This window comes from Chelmon rostratus, chromosome 12 (genome assembly GCF_017976325.1).
Source record: "Chelmon rostratus isolate fCheRos1 chromosome 12, fCheRos1.pri, whole genome shotgun sequence".
Classification (NCBI taxonomy): domain Eukaryota; kingdom Metazoa; phylum Chordata; class Actinopteri; order Chaetodontiformes; family Chaetodontidae; genus Chelmon; species Chelmon rostratus.
The window spans coordinates 14,386,368-14,405,730 of NC_055669.1; the positions used below are offsets into that span (position 1 = coordinate 14,386,368).

The 19,363-nt window shown below is 41.5% G+C and overlaps 1 protein-coding gene across 1 annotated transcript in view; it reads right to left on the reverse strand.

Moving 5' to 3' along the window:
* Positions 1-19,363, reverse strand: part of LOC121614663 (dipeptidyl aminopeptidase-like protein 6) — a 60,606-nt gene that overhangs the window by 11,826 nt on the left and 29,417 nt on the right. The window contains exons 2-8 of the mRNA XM_041948651.1: positions 11,977-12,091; positions 9,913-10,011; positions 6,309-6,403; positions 6,120-6,194; positions 5,975-6,027; positions 5,433-5,514; positions 1,063-1,183 (exon numbers count right to left, since the gene is read on the reverse strand). Of these exons, the coding sequence (XP_041804585.1) occupies positions 1,063-1,183; positions 5,433-5,514; positions 5,975-6,027; positions 6,120-6,194; positions 6,309-6,403; positions 9,913-10,011; positions 11,977-12,091 (640 nt within the window). The remainder of the gene's footprint in view (positions 1-1,062; positions 1,184-5,432; positions 5,515-5,974; positions 6,028-6,119; positions 6,195-6,308; positions 6,404-9,912; positions 10,012-11,976; positions 12,092-19,363) is intronic.

Genomic DNA, 19,363 nt, shown 5'->3' on the forward strand with positions numbered 1-19,363 from the left:
ACTTAGTGGCAGTTAAAATCATAACTTTTCGGTGAAATGCTTTAAAATCAACTGAATGCTACCTGCTCAGCACCAAGTAGCAGAAAGTTAGCAACTAGCTGGTGACACAGGAGGCCTTAAGATAGACCTAGCAGTTAGCAGGTTAGCCATTTAACTGAACAGCAAGAGTCACAACTGGTTGAATTTAGCAGAAAAAAATCATCATAAAATCAACACTGTTTTCAGTGAAAACGCTTTAAAATCAACTGTATGCTGCCTGCTCAGAAACAAGTTAACAGCATATAAAGAAAGTTAGGGACAAGCTGGTAAACATACATGTCGCAGATAAACACAATATAATGAATGCTTATGTAGCTCCATGTGTGCTGGATGTGTAAATAGCCAACTGTTCGCTAACACATGTGCTATGTCAATTTAAAGGGTGGTCATGTGTAAGTGATGTGCTTACAGCTTGTTTCACTGCCCCCAAATTACCAAATACTAGTTATAGCAGGTTAGAGTGAAATCCTAACACTATTTCAAACAGCAATATGCTTGCAACAGTTTGAAGAAGGCCATTTACTTTTTCAACATTACAATGCCCCTGAGCAAAAAGTGAGTCTGAGTGGTTTTCTGAGTTTGGTATGAAAGAACCTGACTGGCCTGCTCAGAACCCTGACCTCAAGCCCATCTGACATCTTTAAGATGAAGTGGAACAAGCCAGAACATATCACCCAACATCACTCCCCTCCCTCTAAACTACTGCTCTTGTGGCTGAATGGTATCCCTGCCAGGCTCCAAAATCTCATGGAAAGTCCTCCCAGGATGTGTGAAAGGGTGTTACAATAGCATGTTAATGCCCATTGTTTTGAAAAGGGATCTTCAATAATGACTTGTAGTGTGATGCAAAGGTGTCCGCATTCTTTTGGCCACATGACTTCAGAATGTGGTCAATTTTCACTCTGTCCCTTCAGTTTTGTCAATTCTGAAAGTGACAGAAAATCTTACTCTGTCTTAAATTCACTATTTGCAACATGGAAATGATGGACATGTATTATCCTGGGATGTTTGTGCTTATCTCACCTTCATACATCCAGTCAGCAAGGCCATTGAAGACGACTCCCTCTTTACCAGTGGAAACCAGGCGGATCGCTCGGCTCTCGACTGTTGTTCTGTAGTAGATGTTGTTTTCAAACATGAAGATCTGGACGAAAATGCAGAATGGAGAACAATTATTAGTCTCTATAACACCATATGTAGTCTAGAATCATTATGTGTGTTGCTGTATAGTGCAAGGCTTACACCTGAATTTCCATTTTCTGCAGTGGAAAGCTGCCACTTCTTTATTCAGCGCCTGCATCTGACATCTATTTACAGTACAATCCTTTACTCCAAACCCACCTGTGGCTTCATATCACAACATGCCTTCATCTTAATCCAGACAGAAACACAGCTACCCACTCAATGATACTTTCAAACTAACAGAGTCACACAACACCTGCCTTAAGCACTGTATTAACAGATATTTCCCTAATTACAGTTTGGATTCTTCTGCAAAGCAGTTTGAAACCCTTTCTGTTGCTAATCAAGGCGCTGGAGTTGTCTGAGGCCCTGCAGGTGCACGCACGCACGCACACACACACACACACCCTTGAAATCATGCACAAGCACACCATTTTCTTCCCTCTGTTTATTGAGACATTATGCTGTCTGCTGCGGTTGTGCACATGGCTGAGCTAAACTGCAGGTTAGACTGCTGATTGAAGCCCTCAGCACCAACAATTGCATCGCCTGAGGGAATTAAGACACACCGCTGGCAGATGAGTGTGTGACACTTAAAACCCTCTGTCAATCCACTCCAGTGTTTTCGCTGCTTCGCGCGGTGCCAGTATGGGGGAAATGAATGTGGGATTGATTTGTATCTGAAGCTCAGGTCACTTTGGTGTGACTGGACTGTCAGCTGAAACCCCTTCAGTTAAATCTAAGCCTCAAATCGGCAGCTCTAGAATAAAAAAAAAGAGAACGACATGGCTCCTTTCGCTCTGATCTATGGCGGCTGTTGAGAAAATCAAAGTTTTATATTGTGGGATCAACATCTGAGGAAAACAGATCAATGCAGGGCTGTGTAAAGCAAAGGAAACCGGTGGTTGGCGAATGTTGTAAAAACGCCACAGGACATAGCAAAAATCATAGGCGGCTTTCAAAGAATTGCATAAAAATTTAATTCTTGGGATTCTAATTATTATGAATTACACCTTGGCCAAAGCTGCCTCAAAACTCTGCCTCAAAACCTTGTCGGCAGAAAACCCATTATGGCATTTAGTCATGAATGGTCCTGAATGGCCTCTGAAAACTGCAGTAATTTGTAAAGCAGGTGGCAATCTGTTGACTTAAGCTCACTCTTTCAATGACTTTTCAATCTTCAAGGGATTTAGATGAGAGAAAACTGAGAATAAGCAAACGGCTAGAAAATAGTCATTTCAAAAGGGTGGAGAGATGAAAGTGGCAACATCAAAGATAACCTGTGAAGCCCAGAAAGCAGGGCTTCTGATTTGTGCATGCGTGTATGCACATGTGTGTTTTTGTTGTGACATACTGCCCAGTTTTGTCACATGATACTTTAATTTTGGTCATATTTTGATGTAGTTTCCCCCCCTTTTCCTCTCCCCCCTCCTCTTTTGTGTCAGTATCACCTCTTTCTCAGGTGTGTGTGTGTGTGTGCGTGTGTGTGTGTGTGTGTGTGTGTTGACCCAGTCTCACTGATTGCTCCGTCACGGTAGAGTAATTGCTTGCTATTTAATGAGGGGAGCGTCGCTCGGATTCATCTCCCTTCTCCACTCACTGTACATCTGATGCTTCGCTGCACACAGACACACTGCCACAAACACTCACACACATCTCATCTCTCATCTTTACGCACTGATGAGGTACTTGATGATGAATTGCCGCAATTCTGATCAACTTGGAAAATCATTATATTCAGAAACCATGAGGGGGAAGAAAAAAAAAGGAAACAAGTCCGCCATCGCCGGGTCAGACAAAAACAAAAGACGAGAGCTCATCTCATTTTGCTCTCATAACCTCAGCTGTTCATTAAATCAGATGCAGAGCTACAGCAACAGCATTGCGAATGGAACAATCAGGTACACTATTACCATATGCAAATTAATCTGCTGTCTTCCCTCAGCAGACAAAGTCTCATTGCACACTTGAAATGTTAATATTTTCTCACAGTAAATGTGAAATTTGAGCAAATGATACGATAAGAGCAATTATGGAGGGAGAGAAAGCTTTGAAGTAATAGGTGATGAAGCACAGGGCTGTCTGTTGTCTAAGCACCGCAATCCAAATAAAAACTAATTTAAAGTCAGCAAGGTAAAAAAAAAAAAAAAGGTGGAGTATTGCATTAGGCAAGAGGATAAAACAAAAGATTATCAGTGCCTGGGTCAATGGCACTTTAAGCTTATTAAAGAATAAGGCTGTCATTATTCTTATTGTCAACAAATCGCATGAAAAGACCCAAACTAACAGCATTTTAATTGTCTCTTTACACTGTCTGACTTCTCGACCCTGTCTGTGGCACTCAGCTTCATCGGTTTCTACTTTAAAAAGCCTGAATAACTCGCTGAAGCTGCAAGGCACCGTAGCTTTTACACAACATTACTCAAACAGGAGAATAGTAAATTTGTTTTGGGACTATTTTCAGCTGCAAATTAATCCACGTTTGCTGCACTAGCTCATATTTACAGCAGCGGGAGAGGAATATGTGGGATCAACTCACAACAAACAGGGAACATGTTCAGCGTGATGAAGGAGCATGTCGCCCAGTGCAGCGTGTGGCTGGTTGATGGTCAGCGGCAGCGAGGAATACACTATATCAAGCTTTAGCAACACAGGATAAATTTATTGATTGTTTTAGTCTTTTCATGGGGTTTGTTGAAAGTAAGAAAATTGGATAATGAACTGGCTATGTTGTGGTTAAGGTTAGGTGAGGCTTAGGCACAAAAACGACTTGGTTAGGGTTAGGAAACCACTATATTGAGAACATCTGTCATCATGGTTAACAGCTACAATCAGCGTGACTCCCCAACCACGAAACTCTCGCTTACTTCATCGCTCCTGATGGATATATGTCATAAAGCCTTTGGCCGCTAAAGGTCCTTGTCGCTCGTCAGTAATGGGCATTTGGGAGGGACATCTCAAATGAAACATGCCTTTCAACTACCAAATTCAAAAGGCAGAACTGAAACCTGCTCTCACTCCCAAATTGTGTGACATGTCCTTTAATTCATGAGATTAACTGAGATTTTGATACATGTTCACCTAAAATACTTTTCTACATACCTGAATATTTAACCTTTTCATTCATTGAGCACATGTGTACATACATTACTTGCACCCTCCGTGATCAGATAATTACAGACTGGGCTCTGTTGCGTGGCTGACCAGCAGCGAAGTTCATTTCAAACATGAAATTATGTTTTCTTGAATAAACCAAAAATAGTTCACTCTCCTGCTGTTGTTGAATGTATAATAGCCTGAACTATTCTGACTAATTTTCCTGTGCAGCTTTGAAAACGGTTTGAAAAAGTCTCTTTCTGTAAAGACAGAAGAACCAAGGACTTCAGACTAATAGTTTAGCAGTTTTAAGCTTTTCAGAGCTTCAAAAACACTTTATTTTGTAAAAATACATCTTATTTCTCATGCTACAGAGGAAATATTACCAATGTAGGAAGCAAAAAACTGAATGAATAGAAATGCCAAATAGAACTATTTTGTTTGGCCAACTGGACAAACTATCTCCAATCAGCTGGTGTGTTTTACAAAATCTGTCCACAAATGTGGTGGGTGACACACACACAGTCGTGTTTCCATCACTTCTGGGGACATTACATAGACTTGCATTCATTTCTTAGAGATTTATCCTAATCATAACCAATACCTGCCTAACCCTAACTTGTACCCTAACCTACGCCCCAAAATTTAGTGGTATGGGGACTATGTAAACAGATTTATGTCCCCACAACATGAGCAATACACATGCACAAACACATGCACACACACTCACACACACACGCAGACACAGTCAGTGCCATGTGTTTTCTCCCCCCAGCAAACCCAGACTGTCCAAGCCCCAGGTTGTGCCACCGAGATGCCATCTGCCACTGTGGCTCTCACCAGCTCATGTGTTGTCACGAAGTTGTGAAAGTAAAAATTATGCGGCTTCACAGCGACATTGATGGATGTCAAATAAAGGAGAGTTGGCCCTGGAACCCTTAAAGCGGTCATTACACCGCACATAAACCTCTTATCGCCACAACATTTATCTGTCCCACTGTGACGAGCCATAAATCACTACTGTGCCTCGTCTGCGACGCCAGGCTGATCCTGACAGATCTCCACCAGTGTGCCAGTATTCAGCGAGTGTGATCTCGAGGGTACGGCCTCCTTACCAGCTGCTGGCCTCGGGGTCCCCATCCCGCAAACTGCAGGACGGCATCATGCACTTCAGGGGGATTCAGAGGCCATGTTTCCCTGTGGAGACAACACATGAAAGAATCAATGCAGTATTTGCCTGCCTGTACACTACATGTACAAAGCACAGTGTGCATTTGAACATAAATGCACGGTCAGAGCGAGGAAGTTGTGTGTTTTTTGGCTTGTTCCCTCACTATAGGCTTCATCAATCATCCACGTTCTTTTTTTAGCACGAGCTTACTTTGCTTGGTTCGCCACAAAAACGGAACAGTAGGGAAATAAGCAGACATAGATGGATGAAAGGTAAAAACAGGCCAGGCTGAATGCAGCACATAGAACTAAACTGAACTTAAATGCAGTGCAACAAAGGGGCAGCAAAAGAAGGTAAATGGGGCTGATGTCAGTGGACTGTCTACATCAGGTCAGGCCGAGGGCATATTATTGTGTAGTCACACACCTGTGACAAGAATAAGACAGACAGGCAGATAATGAAAAGAAAACAGAGGTGAGGCCTTACTGTGTCACAAGGCTGTAAATAATGTACTTGGCCACATAGGAGTGTTGGTAGATCTGCAGAGACAGACAGCAGAACAGTTACAGAAGGACAACTTCTGGAAAAAATGAAACAGTGTGAGCGAGGTAGCAGTGGGAGGGTTTCTCACCGGTTTCACCTCAAAGGCAAACAGCACATGTTGCATGTCTGGAGACACTTGGTACTTGGCGGCTCTGGATCTGTCCTGGATGGGATCAAAAACAAATGCGCAGTCGTAACACACCCAGTGCAGCAGCGGCAGACAGTACATTTACAGCTCTCAGAGGTAAACACAGCGCTGGAGTAGGACGACACTCACAAAAAACTGGTTCGGCACGACAACAGTTCTCTCCTTGGTGTCAACATTAAGCTTGACGACGTCCCCGTCCCTGGTACGATACAGCAGCTCATCGTCTGTAAATGACAAAAAATAACCATCAGAGAGGGAGACGGGAGGAACTGTACTACAGTAGAGTTTCTGCACCCAGATTACTACATATTGCCTTGTCCTCATCCTTTATTAAATCGCTATTAAACCGTGGAAACATGCTGTAAACACAACATTGACATATTATCACCTTTTATGTTGGCAAACTTATGGCAAACTTAGCTCATTTATGAATCATTACCATGAATTTTGAGTCCTGTTTCTAACCACCTGATCGACTTCAGTCCAATATTCACTCTCTTTTAGCTCTATTTGGTCAGCAAACAGGAAAATGTGTCTCTTTAAATCCACCATTGTGTGTTCACCAGCTAGTCGCTAACTTGTCTGCCATTTGCACAGCTGACATTTGGAGCATTTCCGCTGAAACAGTTACCATTTAACTTGCCAGCAAACTAGCAAGGATTCCTGCTAAATTCAAGCTGTTGTTCTTGCCGTGCTGTTAAATGCTGGCTAATTTGCTAACGGCTATGTCTTAAGGACTGACTGGCTTAATCAAAACATCTCCCATTGGAAGACTGACTTAAAAAACGCTGTGAGTGTATAATATGTGCAGACTGGCACTCAGCACATTCTGTCTGCTATAATGCTGTTGTCCTTGTCATTCTTCTCTGTAGCCAACAAAACAAGCCTCATCTTTTATCAGAAGATCCTATTAAATGCCAGATTTGCTTTCTCTGGTTACCTTCGCAATAAAAGAGCCAGTGTTTTGAAAGCCAAGGTACAAGATTTATCACTGTTGTGCATGTTTTGCTAGCATCTAGAGCGTCTCCTCGTGTGGTTTTCAACCGTCTGGAACACAAACAGTTTGTTTTTAGAGATCAGATTGAATTTTGCAACTCAAAACTCCCTCAGAAGTATCTCAAAATCTGTTTTGTGTTCAAATGTGAGCATTGTAAATGTGATTGTTACGGTGCCCGGCTCAGGCCGTGACACACTGGCCAAACGAATTTCGCAACACCTGTTAGCGACGGTGAAAATGTTCATCTTGTAGAGCTGCACAGTTTGTTCTGTTCACTTTATTGCTGGTTTTTAGTAATGAGGGACACAAACAAGAGCTGAGGATGTCAGTACATGCTACATCAAGGATGGAAAACTGTAATTTCACAAACTGGGAGTCATAAAGTAAAGTGATGGTGACTCAGTTACCAAAGAGTTTCCTTTGTAGTCAGAGTAGATTATCATGAGCAGATTTAGCCATAGATGTTTCTTGTTGATACCTCATTTTCATTGTTGAACAATATCACGTTCTTTTATGTCTCGAAAATATTAATGCGTCACTCAGACCGCAGCAGTTCTTTGTTTCAGAGCTCAGCCTGAAGGTCGAATCCTTTGTCTTTGGATCCGAGTCTGTGGGAGAAACTCAGAGGTGAGTCCAAAGACTACTGAGGCGAGTGGTGATCAAAGAGCAACGGGGATCAATTACGCACTGCTGTGAATGAAGCCCACAAAATATTGATGAGGACTACTGAAGTGTGAGGTTGTCCCATTGGGTTTCTTATCAGAAGGTCATTAGCACCAAATGGGAGTTGATTGCATTAACTTAACTGACAAGATGCAATGTCACACAGTTGATTGCTGGGGTTTCGTCAGGTGCTGAGGACGTTTTCATCATGGTCGTCAATGAAGGGCACAGAAACACTGGAACTTAACTAATTATATGTTAATAAGCCAGTAATGTAAGTAATCAGGGGAACAGTGTGCACAGTGAAACAGAAGGACAGATGTAAGGTCGTGACGTGTCTGTAAGTAGACACATAGACACAAGTAGAAGACCGGAGTTTGCCTGTACTGTGTGTCTTCAAACAAAAAAATAACTTTTTTATAATTGCAACTACTGTTGATGCTCATAATAATGATGCACGACGTCTGACAATTTTCTCCACAAAGCTACAAAGTGGTACAACATGACAATTTAAGATCACATATTTAAAAGCTTTTTTGTTCATTTTTCAGGTTGGAAACAATTGTTTCAGTTTCTCAGTTTGCTCTGATTACACTCCATTCACAGAAGAAGACAGTAAGATGTGGTTGATTGATCATTATCTGTGATAAATACCAATAGGCTAATCAATTTTCTGATCGGTTTTCTATTAGCTGCAATACCAGCAGCGTAAAACAGACAGCGAATCAGGATCAAGTATAAAAACATCACCAAAGTGGTCTACAGTGTCTGTGCCTTCATCGTTTTTAGAGCGTTCCACAACTTTCCCGGTCTTTTGTTGCTCCTGATCCAACTGGTTTGAAACGTGTTGCTGCATCAAATTCAGAATAAGCAGATATTTACAAAAATCAATGAAGCTGATGATTTCAAACAGTAAATATATTCTCTTTGTACTGTTTTCAATTGAGTACATGTCAAAAAGCATGAGCAAATTATCACACTCCATTAATGTTTTACACAGCGCTCCACTTTTTTGGAATCAGGACTGTAGCTGGACCTTGTGTTAAGATTATTACATCAAATAAAAAATATCAATGATGAAATGACAAGAAGTATTTTACTATTGTATGACAGAAAGTTCCTTGTGCATTACAAACAAAAGGAGTTCTTTAATAGAGCAGTTGAAATAAGTAGTTGTACTTGCTACAACACAGAATGCCACTGATTAACACTGTTGCGCTGTGCACAATAACATCCAATTATTCATATAAAATAAAGATTAACTAATGCAGTCTTTCATGCAGAAGCTGAAAAACATTTCAAGTACTTTTCCTGCCGAACACCAGGGGGCACCTAGTCAGCTGATCCAACATTTATGAGCTCAGGTGGCAGCTTCCTATTTGCTACACTGTCAAGGTTACAGAGGCCACAGCAAACCTCTTCTATTGTGCATCTGCTTAATTGAGACCATCTTACTGGACACCAAGTACACAACATGCTGAATCTGTAGTGCATACAAGATGAGCTTGGAAACCGCTGCATTTGTTTGCAATGGAGTGAGTGTATGTGTATCTACATGATGTGGTGTAACATGTCTGTCATTTTTGAAAGAGGATAATTACCAGTCATCATAAATATAATCCCAATTATTAGACAGTGTCAGCTGGAGAGAGACAGGGGATGACATGCAGCAAGGGGTCCTGGCAAGAATCAAACCAGAGCCAATGCAGTGAGCATTCAGCCTTGATACATGTGTCGTGCTCTGCCAGGTGAGCTACTGGAGCACCCATCTTGAACTGATGTGAACATGGATTTACCAAAAGCCAATAGTGAACTGGGTTCAAAGCTGCATTCAGTGACATTACCATTAGCGATAGAAACAAATATTCTGAGTCATGGGCAGCAATGATGCCTGTCATAATGTGTCTGGATATTCAAGAGTCTTTATTGTCATTGCACATGTCAATGAAATTTTCATTGCAACCCCCATGTTAGATGGTAAGAAAGATAAGGCTAGAAAGAGTGAATAAAATTAAGATAACTACAATAATGTATGTTCTGCATGAGAGAAAGAAGCCAAAACTGTTCACTCACCGCTGAGCCATTTGGTGTCAGGGTCATGGATGTGAAGGTCTGGACCAAAAACATCCTCTATAGTCACTTTCTTCTTCAGGGCGAGGCTGTCATCTTCACCTGCCGAGTGCATCACCGAAAGATAAATCAACAGGCAGAATTTAAATATGGGTACTCCAGCTCACATGCGCACCTACAAGCGTTTCTTGATAAAAACTTCAAGAAGTTGTTCGTCACTCTTGTGAGAGTTATTAGCATTTCAAGTGCTTGTTTCACAGCAAAAACTGAAGGAAATCTTTTGACTCTTTACATCAGCATGTTGCTTTGCTCAGGGGACTGCAGCCTCATACCAGAGACTGCCACCAGCTCACTATATTATACTCTTCTTCTATCTCTCAGGATGGCACCTCCAGCCACTATTCACCACTGTAGGTAGAGCAATTTAGGACAAGGTACAAACAAGAAAGAGTCCCCTGGTACTGCTCTATCGATCTGAGAGCATCAGTTCACATCTGCCTGCCTCGCGTTCAGCAGCAGGGGGGACCACTCCTTCCATCTCCGAAAATGAGATCTGAAGCTGACAGCTGAACTGCAGGTGGAGTAGACACCAGAAGGGAACTTCTATCACACATTTGCGCAGGAAACCACCATTAGACAAAAGTTGTCAAGGTGGCTGACAGCCCAGTGTTACTGTACAAAACAGTCCGTTGACAGATTCTTCAGCAGGCTTCGTGTTGTGACTGAGCGACGAGATCTGAGTGTGTAAATACCATGTCAGACACCATAAAGTGTTTATCCACTTCGGAGGAATTCTCTTGTCTGGCAAGAAGCAGCTAGGCAAGTTAGGCGAGAAAAGTAATTTCCAACACGAGGCAAATGGTATCTCTGATGCCGTGCCAATCTGACAAATGGCTGGAGTTATTACTGTGTAATCATCTCCATTAAACAGGCCTGAATGGCATTACGCATAAAAAGGACCATTACCAAGTGAGACAATGACCCCGCCTTTGTGTAAAACCTGTACACAATCACCAACTGGAGAAACCATGTCATCTGTAAAACCTTGCCCCCTGAAACAAGGTTATCAAATTAAAATAGCTGTCTGTGCTGTGAGAAAAAGCTGAAGAGGAGGAAGAAAAGGGTTTCATCAGAGATCCATTTGAATTCAAAACCCAGTCTGTGTGTGTGTGTGTGTGTGTGTGTGTGTGCGTGTGTGTGTGTATGTATGTGGACACTCTGTGTATGGTAGGTTTTTTGCCTTCATTAGTTTATTAGCAGAAAATCTTCCCAGATTTCAGGGGAATTGGGTAATGACCGGTATAGAACAATGAGTAGCTTTTAATGAGGTCCAGGAGTTTTCTTAAGTTATTTCTTTCTTTCTGTCTCTTTCCTTTTTTCAACATTCAGGCCATTTTCCCATGATTCTAATATGCAATATTCTAGCACATTGTATCTAATGATCACTTTGATGCATATCCTGTTCCAGGTGTTCAGACATTTTCCACTAAAAACAATCCATTAAAATATTCTGTTGTGAGGATTGAAACACAGTACACATATACTAAGGCACTTAAACATACCCTAAACAGGCATATGAGTGCGTGCTAGTACCTCTGCCGAGGACATCATTTAATGTCCTATTTGTTTGTCTGTCAACAGACTCTTTCAGAAACTTATCTTACTTGAATGAGATTTGGTGGAACGTTAAGCCATGGACCAAGAAATGATTTTTTTAAAGGATTTTTTAACATTGCAAAATAGAGTGTTTTAAACTTTTAGACATTTGGGCTATTTTCTCATACATTTCTAACATGCAACAGATGTCATATTGTATCCCATGATACATGAGCACTGTATGTATTTGTTGCAGATCCAGATTTAGTTGGATCTAATTAAAAACTCAGTCAGTTAATATGATTGTGCAACTTCTGCAGAGGTATGTGGTCCATCATCTGTGGTGTGTAAAATGTTGTGCTGTGTAGAATGTGTTTTCTAAAACCCTATTTCCAGCAAAGACCATATTTGTATGTTTAATGCCAACATTTTTAAAAATCTGTGTGTGTGTGTGTGTGTGTCTGTACGTACGAGGGGTCAGCAGGATGACTGAGGTGACAATCAGAGAACAGATGATGAGGATGACCAGCAGGGCGATGGCTATTCCTTTCCAGTTCCTTTGTGGTGGAGCACTGCCCACCAGGTCCTGAAAAACAATACCAGATATTACATTACATTGATGCACACACACAAACACACACACACACACAAACAAACACACATGAAGATTGATGATTTGTCTCGTCAGGCTGGATTTGTTTCTTTGTATTATAGAATAACAATGACCTTTAGGTGCTGAGTTTTATTTCAAAATGGATACATAGGGTTTGATCTCATCATACATAAGACAGATGTATTTTGTTCTGTCACAGCTGGAGCCAGAGATTGGCCAGAAGACAGCTCATTCCCTGTCAGACAGATGCCACCAACTCGGCCACTTGTGTGCGATAACGCTGCATCTTCCAGCTGCTCCCCGCTGCTCGCACACGAAGAGTCCCTGCAGCTTCGCCTGATAGCTGGAGTGGAGCGACGGCTTCAACGCAGACACAACAGGCAGAATAATAAGCTGCTCTCCTCACAGAGCCCAGCAGATGGTAGATGGCTAATCAGCGCTATTCAAAACACATATACTGCAGAAATCCATAGGATGTACAAAACATTTTAACTGCAGAGGCGTGGGGGGACGGCAATCAGGTGGCCCCTGAAGACTGTCCAATACTCCAACACAGATCTTAAACGGTTTTAATCTAGTGTGCATGTGTGTGCATGCGTACTTTACTGCGTGATTAAGCTATTGGGCCTTGCACAAACACACAGCATTATCCTTGACATCCTTTGTCCATTACAAAAGAACAGAAACAAAGTTTTCTGGAATAACTGTGGATGTAGTTTAACCCCATGAACTCCAGGCTGTCTCTCAGTCCCTTTATTGCTAGCTTGAGGGGAAAAGGTCAGAAACCAGGGTTTCTGTCAGGTGTAATTCCTGTCTAATTACAGGCACACACACACACACACACACACATGCACATTAATCTCTCTGGTCACATTCGGCGAGGAACGTGAGCAGCTTCGGCCACCCATATCAGTCCAGCTGTTGACATCCTTGTTAGCAATTAGACCTGGGCTCTGTCTGCCTACAGTAAGTGGCCAAACAGTATGCAGGGGCTTAGTGAACCATCCACGAGTTAATGAGGGGTGTGTGTACATGTGAGACGGCTCGGCTCTTGAGCAGAGATGATCCCCTTTCTATTTTTAAAGACTTTAAATTCCGATGTTACTGTACTAAGATACTTTCCACGTAAATGTTTAAAGTGTGCCTGTGTGTGTATCTGTGCTTTTCCACAGCCTGTGCACCTACTGTCTCTGCACAGTTTGTCTCACAGCGAAGCGAATCAATACTGAAGGCAGTGAGTACACGTAGGAAAACAGCAGGCACATCAATAAGCTGATTTATTGCTGCAGAGGCAAGGATTTTCGCGATAAGGTATATGGGCTTGTATACTGGATTCATAAGATATTAATGTCCCTGTGTTATCATACTCAAAAAAGGAAAGACATGCTGTTGAAGTTGCCTTTGATATCAACAATCACTTCAGACCTCTGACCGCGCCGGAGATAAAACAATGAAATTCTTTGACAGGCATGCAGATAACACCTTGTTTCTGCATCTGCTTACTTGTTTTCCCATATATCTGCCTTGAAAATGGCAAACAGTTTAGTGCGGGCAGGTGATTTATATGCAGCCCAGTCCGGTATCCAGTTCAGTGCAGCCTGCATGTGACGGGGAGGCGCAGATCTGTAAATGTGACAGCTGGAACAACGGAACATAACAGACGAAAAGCGTCTCTCAGCAGAATATTTCCCGACACTTTGATGCCAGCCTGGGAGGCATGTGAGTAAATATTTAGTTCTAGTCATTTTTTTTTCCACCCGTGACAATTTCAGCATGCTCATTGTACTGCAGCATGAGAGACGCAAGGTAAAACGATTTCAGTCAGCCTACTTTTCTAAATCTTGAATACATCTCCCACAGGCGCTGTGGGCCAAATCAGGCTGTGCTTGACATTTCTATAAAGAGACACCCAATTATTCAGTCAGAGGTCAGGGAACTTTTCCACCATTCAAATCAATAGGCAATCAAATACAGTTGGACATTTGGCTTTTTCACTGTGAAATCCTCAATAAAGCAGCATCTGGTTGAAATGGATACGGCCATTAACCTTCACTGTCAATATTGCTGGATGCATAAAGGCGACTTGAGAAAGACGTGATCGATGTTTATTATGCTTTCTGTGACAAGCTAAGCGGTGGTCAACAGAGTCGTCAGGACGGCTGTCGCTGCTATTTGAACCATCCACTCAATTAACAAAAGCTATTTCAGAGAGAGAAAAGGCTGCAGATTACATTTGTCTTTTTTATTTCACTGCTGAATCAGACCCACATTAGTAGCAGATAGAGATGGTTGAACTGTCTGAAGTTTATAGCTGAAAAGAATAGTTTGTAGGTGTTGGCGTCTGAAATCAAAGGTGTTTACAGTTGTTCCACAAGGCCACACTGGCGAAAAGAAAAGAGAGGAGGGAACATGACATCACTTACATATAAGGATGCTTATTTTGAGACATTACAGAGGTAACAGCACATATTTTCAGGCTCCTTCTGGAAGACATTCATACACATACCCACATTCGTGGGTGTGGATGTTGGATCATTGGGTTAGGAAAGTTACAGAAATGGTCTGACACCGACCCCCCTAATCGGACATAGGGAAGAGTTTCTGAAGCATTTCGACCAAGCACTTCTGATGAAGTACACTGGCAACTTGAAAAGCAAAATCTGATCTGAGGGAAAGGATTATTGATGCATTGATTTGTAAGCCTCACTTTAATGTCTAATGGCTAACAACTTTATATACTGCTGGGTATCTTAATCTGCAACAATAAATCAACATTTATTAGTGGATTGCATTTTGGATCATCTGGATCTATACAGTTACAGGGAACTAAAGCTGTCAAGCAACAATAGTGGAGTAAAATGTACAGCATCTCCCTCTGAAACACAGTGAAGTAGAAGTATAAAGTAGCATAAAATGGGAACACTAATGAAAAGGACCTTAAAATTGTACTTGAGTAAATGCATTTAGTTGTATTCTACCACTCTGTGTGTGTGTGTGTGTGTGTGTGTGTGTGTGTGTGTGTGTCTTTGTCAGTGCATGTGTACTTGTACTTGCTACATAGTGAGGACCATGTTTTTAACCAACAGAGTGAGGACATTTCTGGAATATGAGTTTAAGACTTGGTTTTAAGGGTTAGATTAGAAACCCAGGTTAGGGTTGGGGGTAGGGATTGTGAGGGTTAAAAGGTTAGGGTAAGGGGCTATATAGGGAATGCATTAGGTAAATGAGGGTCCCCATAAGGATAGATGTACAAGGTTGTAAGTGTGTATGTATTTTTTTTGTCTTTACCAAGTAGATAAATCCTACAAGACCATAATTTATTACCATTTTCAGGCTGATCATTTTGTAGTGATTTTGCTGATCATGTTAAAGTAGTGGAGATCTTTTTTCTAATAATAAAAGCCTTAAGTATTGAGTTTGAGAATGAAGCTGGTATGTCAAACACCCCATCAATGTCAGTAAATTCTTTAGGAAGCGCCACTGGCTAAACTTTCTTATACCCCATAAACTCATGGGTGCAAAGTACACAGATTTAGTTTCTTTTGATGAATTAATGAATGTATTGTCTTTCTTGTTAAAGACACAACAACCTGATCCAATACTGAATTCATATATTTAAAACCTAGTCTCAAAAGTAGCATCATATATTTTAAAATAGCGCTGACTATTCACTGTTATTACAGTGTTTTTGCTCTGTTTGCTTTATCCCTGCAGACTGTTTTATCCCTGTGTAGAATGTGGAACATTTCACCCACCTACTCAACTACAAATGTAGAGGGAGCTCCAAAACAGACTGAATTCACGCACATAAAATATATGAAAATCATCAACACCTCCATTGTTTCCAGCAAACTAAAACCCTAAAGAGACATATAGAATCCAACTTCAGATGGATCATTTGATTTCCCTGTTCAGCGTGTTTAAGTTTGTAATAAACTGCTCAGCTGTAAACTTTAGCGTTCCCTGGATGCTGACTTTTCTGAAGAGCTCTTAACGAGGCGAAAGTGCATCTGTGTGCGAAAGGAAATCTTGACCTTTGGCAGCGTTTTCAGACATGGTGAAATATTACTGGCTGTCTGCATTAAGCCATTTCCGTCTGTGTGAAGAGCAGGCATGCATACCTTACAGCTGATAACAATAAAAGCTGCATTAATAAATGAAAACCAGAGCCATTTTCACCCTTTTCTCTACAGACACCACATCTAAACAAACCCTTTGCATTTCAGTACTCGACAATTTTAAAGGGTAGAAAATCCCATGAGAGGAAGCAACGCATTTTTTCCAATTCCATTTGCTTCTATTTTCATTCTATTTCAAGACAAAGGGGCTATATGAATGAAGCATCTTTTAAGGTCAAGCTTCTTTTATCCCCCCCAACTCTCTCTCTCTTAAATCCTCTCTCCCTCCCACTTTCCCTTTGTCTAACCATCTCTTTGTCTCGCTGCTGAAGTGTGAAATGGATCTTTCCTGATCTCTGAGCACCTGGTTTCCAAGGGAACCAAGAGAGTCATTTGAGTCAGATTTGCAGTGAAGATGGTGCTGGCTGCTGTACAGTGCAGCAGGGACTACTATTACTGCTGAGTGTCATGTGGGAAAAGTGCCCGGGGGCTCACGAAATTAACTCAGTAGTCAGAAAGCAAGACACTCAAATATGACACGAGGGAATGTAGACATTTGAAACGAAAGCAAACTGCAGCCATCTACAGACATCGGACACTTGACACATGATATATCACTCCACTGTAACATAGCCGCTGTCTGACAACAGTCAAACTCAAGAGTGGAGCAGGGGCCTTTGGACATGGGGGTGAACTTCTCCTCTGGAACGGCATCAATAAATTATGGGCATTCATGGGTGAGATTAAGAATTCATGCCAGCTGGCTTTTGGTTCGTGGATAGTAGGGTATGAGCCTGTCTTTGTCTGTCCAGCCTGTCCACATTGGAAAATGTGGAGTGTGTGGGTTACTCTAAACAGAGGTGAGACAAAGAAAACTAAATGTTGTCTGAATGGGCTATTGTAACCTGCGGACATACTTGTCGATAAGACATCACCACTGATAAGCAGAGGGAAGGACAAAATTTAGAGTTGAGGACATGCATGAATCAAGCCACGCCTGCAGACTTTGTGTTACTGTGAACTAAATCACACAGATCAGCATGTCAGACTAAAAACACTGAGGTAAAATACTGTAAGATGGTAAATGTGATGTCAGAATGTGGCACTTACTCTCAGTAAAAGTTGTTCGGTGTAGTGGATGAATTGAAGAAAAGGAAAAAGGAGTAGTAGAAGAGAGGAGACAGACGGTTTAGCTCCTGTTGCTCAAATAATGTGTAAGTTGAGAATAACGTTAGATTAAGTTACGTTAAAGCTTATCTTTGTGTTCTGTACAGCTGTCTAGCAGAAGAGGAACGAAAGAGCTAAGGAACATTATCGTCTCCTGCAAGTGATACAACACTTTTACAGCATCATCACTAGTCGACATGTGGCAAAGCTTCTGCAGAGCTCACAGAAAGACAACAAATCAAAGTTTAGCCGGCCCCTGGTGTTAGATGATAGCGTTCAGATGTAGCTGTATTATGATCAATTGTAGGGAAATCAAAATTATTATTCAGTTTGATTTCTTTAGAGCAGTATTAATTGATTTTTCTGCCGCACAACAAGCTGCATACAACATATTAGAACTTTACAGAGTAGATATGATGAATATGTTAGCTTAGTTGCTTATTTACACATCCAGCGGACACAAAACATTAGCATTCACTGGGAGTCCTGTTTGTGTACTCAAGTCAAATATTCACCTTCCTTGTAGCTGTTTTTGGTCTCCACCAACTCCCGAGGCATATACCCAACTATCTTCATCCACTGAATGCTCCACTATGTTATCCAGCTAGCCGCTAACCCTGTCTGTCTGCTGTTTGTTGGTTAGCAGTTAGCGTGCAGTGGGTTTATCAGACTATTCATCGCTGAGAACAGCTGTCTGCTGCCGCTGTAAGAAAGTATGATGAGAAGAGTGAGTGTGAACTACAACAGTGAAGGCTGCAAAACCAAAACAATGAGCTGAAAGATGCTAAAACTCGCAGCTCAGGGGCAGATAATAATCCTCTGTGGGTTCATTACTGCAAGCACCTCCTCTCACACTACACATTTGACTGGTTGCAGTAGTATGACTTTGGCACCACCAACATATTGATGTATTGGTATGGTAAGTAGCAGCAAGACAAGTGCATTGTGTTGTTCTTTCACAACAAGTCAAAGCCATATTAAATGATTTAGACTGTTGCCTTTTATGCCATTATCTGATTTCACCTGGGAATAAATTATTCAACATCTGATTAGATGATTTTTCTCTTCCATGGATCAGACACTTAAATTCTTCCAGTTAGCCACAGTATCCTGCATGTTGACAATGTTAAATTAAATTACACCCAGTCAGTGTGTCTCATTTAAAAATACCTTAAGTGCTGTTCTCGTCTTATTGTCAGAGCGGATACATTCCAGACTGCAGTGGGAGGCACTCTCAAGGATCTATTCTATAGCTTCGAAGTGTGTGTGTGTGTGTGTGTGTGTGTGTGTGTGTGTGTGTGCACCCGCCAAGGCTGCAAATGTTAAAGACAGTATTTGATTTAAGAGTAACTTGACATTTGATAGAACAGCATAAAAATGTTTGATTCAGTCTTTTGGGGTTAATGTTGATGCCAGTGACTCAGCGGTCACGTCACCAGACACTGAGATTTCAAGCTTCTCAAACTTGCTTCTGTTTTGGAAGATAAACTCTTCAACTCCCACCTGCTGCTAAATGTTGGATGACAGTCCTGCTGCACAAATGAGAAACTGGCTTTGGAAAACATTTAGTTCTCGTGCCAAGATTGAAATTTTTTTGTTATTAGATGATTTTGCATAGTGCTTTCTGATCATGTAGCAAATTGTTTTTGTTGTCTCTCTGCTGCAATTGCTGAGCTATACCTATCTATCCTAAAAGAAAGTTGATGTTTTTAATATCAAACAGAGGATCCTGCTTTGTTTGCATCTTTATTTATCTATTTATTTATAAGCTCTCTGTCTCTGTGTGTTTCTGTATGTTTCCAGCCTCACACCAGACACTGACAAGCCCCTGACTTTTCCTCCAGCACCATGTCACCATGACATGGACATTTGACATGTCCCCCACAGGATGAATTACCATGACTTTGGTGATCCCCTCACTTTTCAGCTAGTCCCATTTTCAAGCTGAAATTTTAATTTT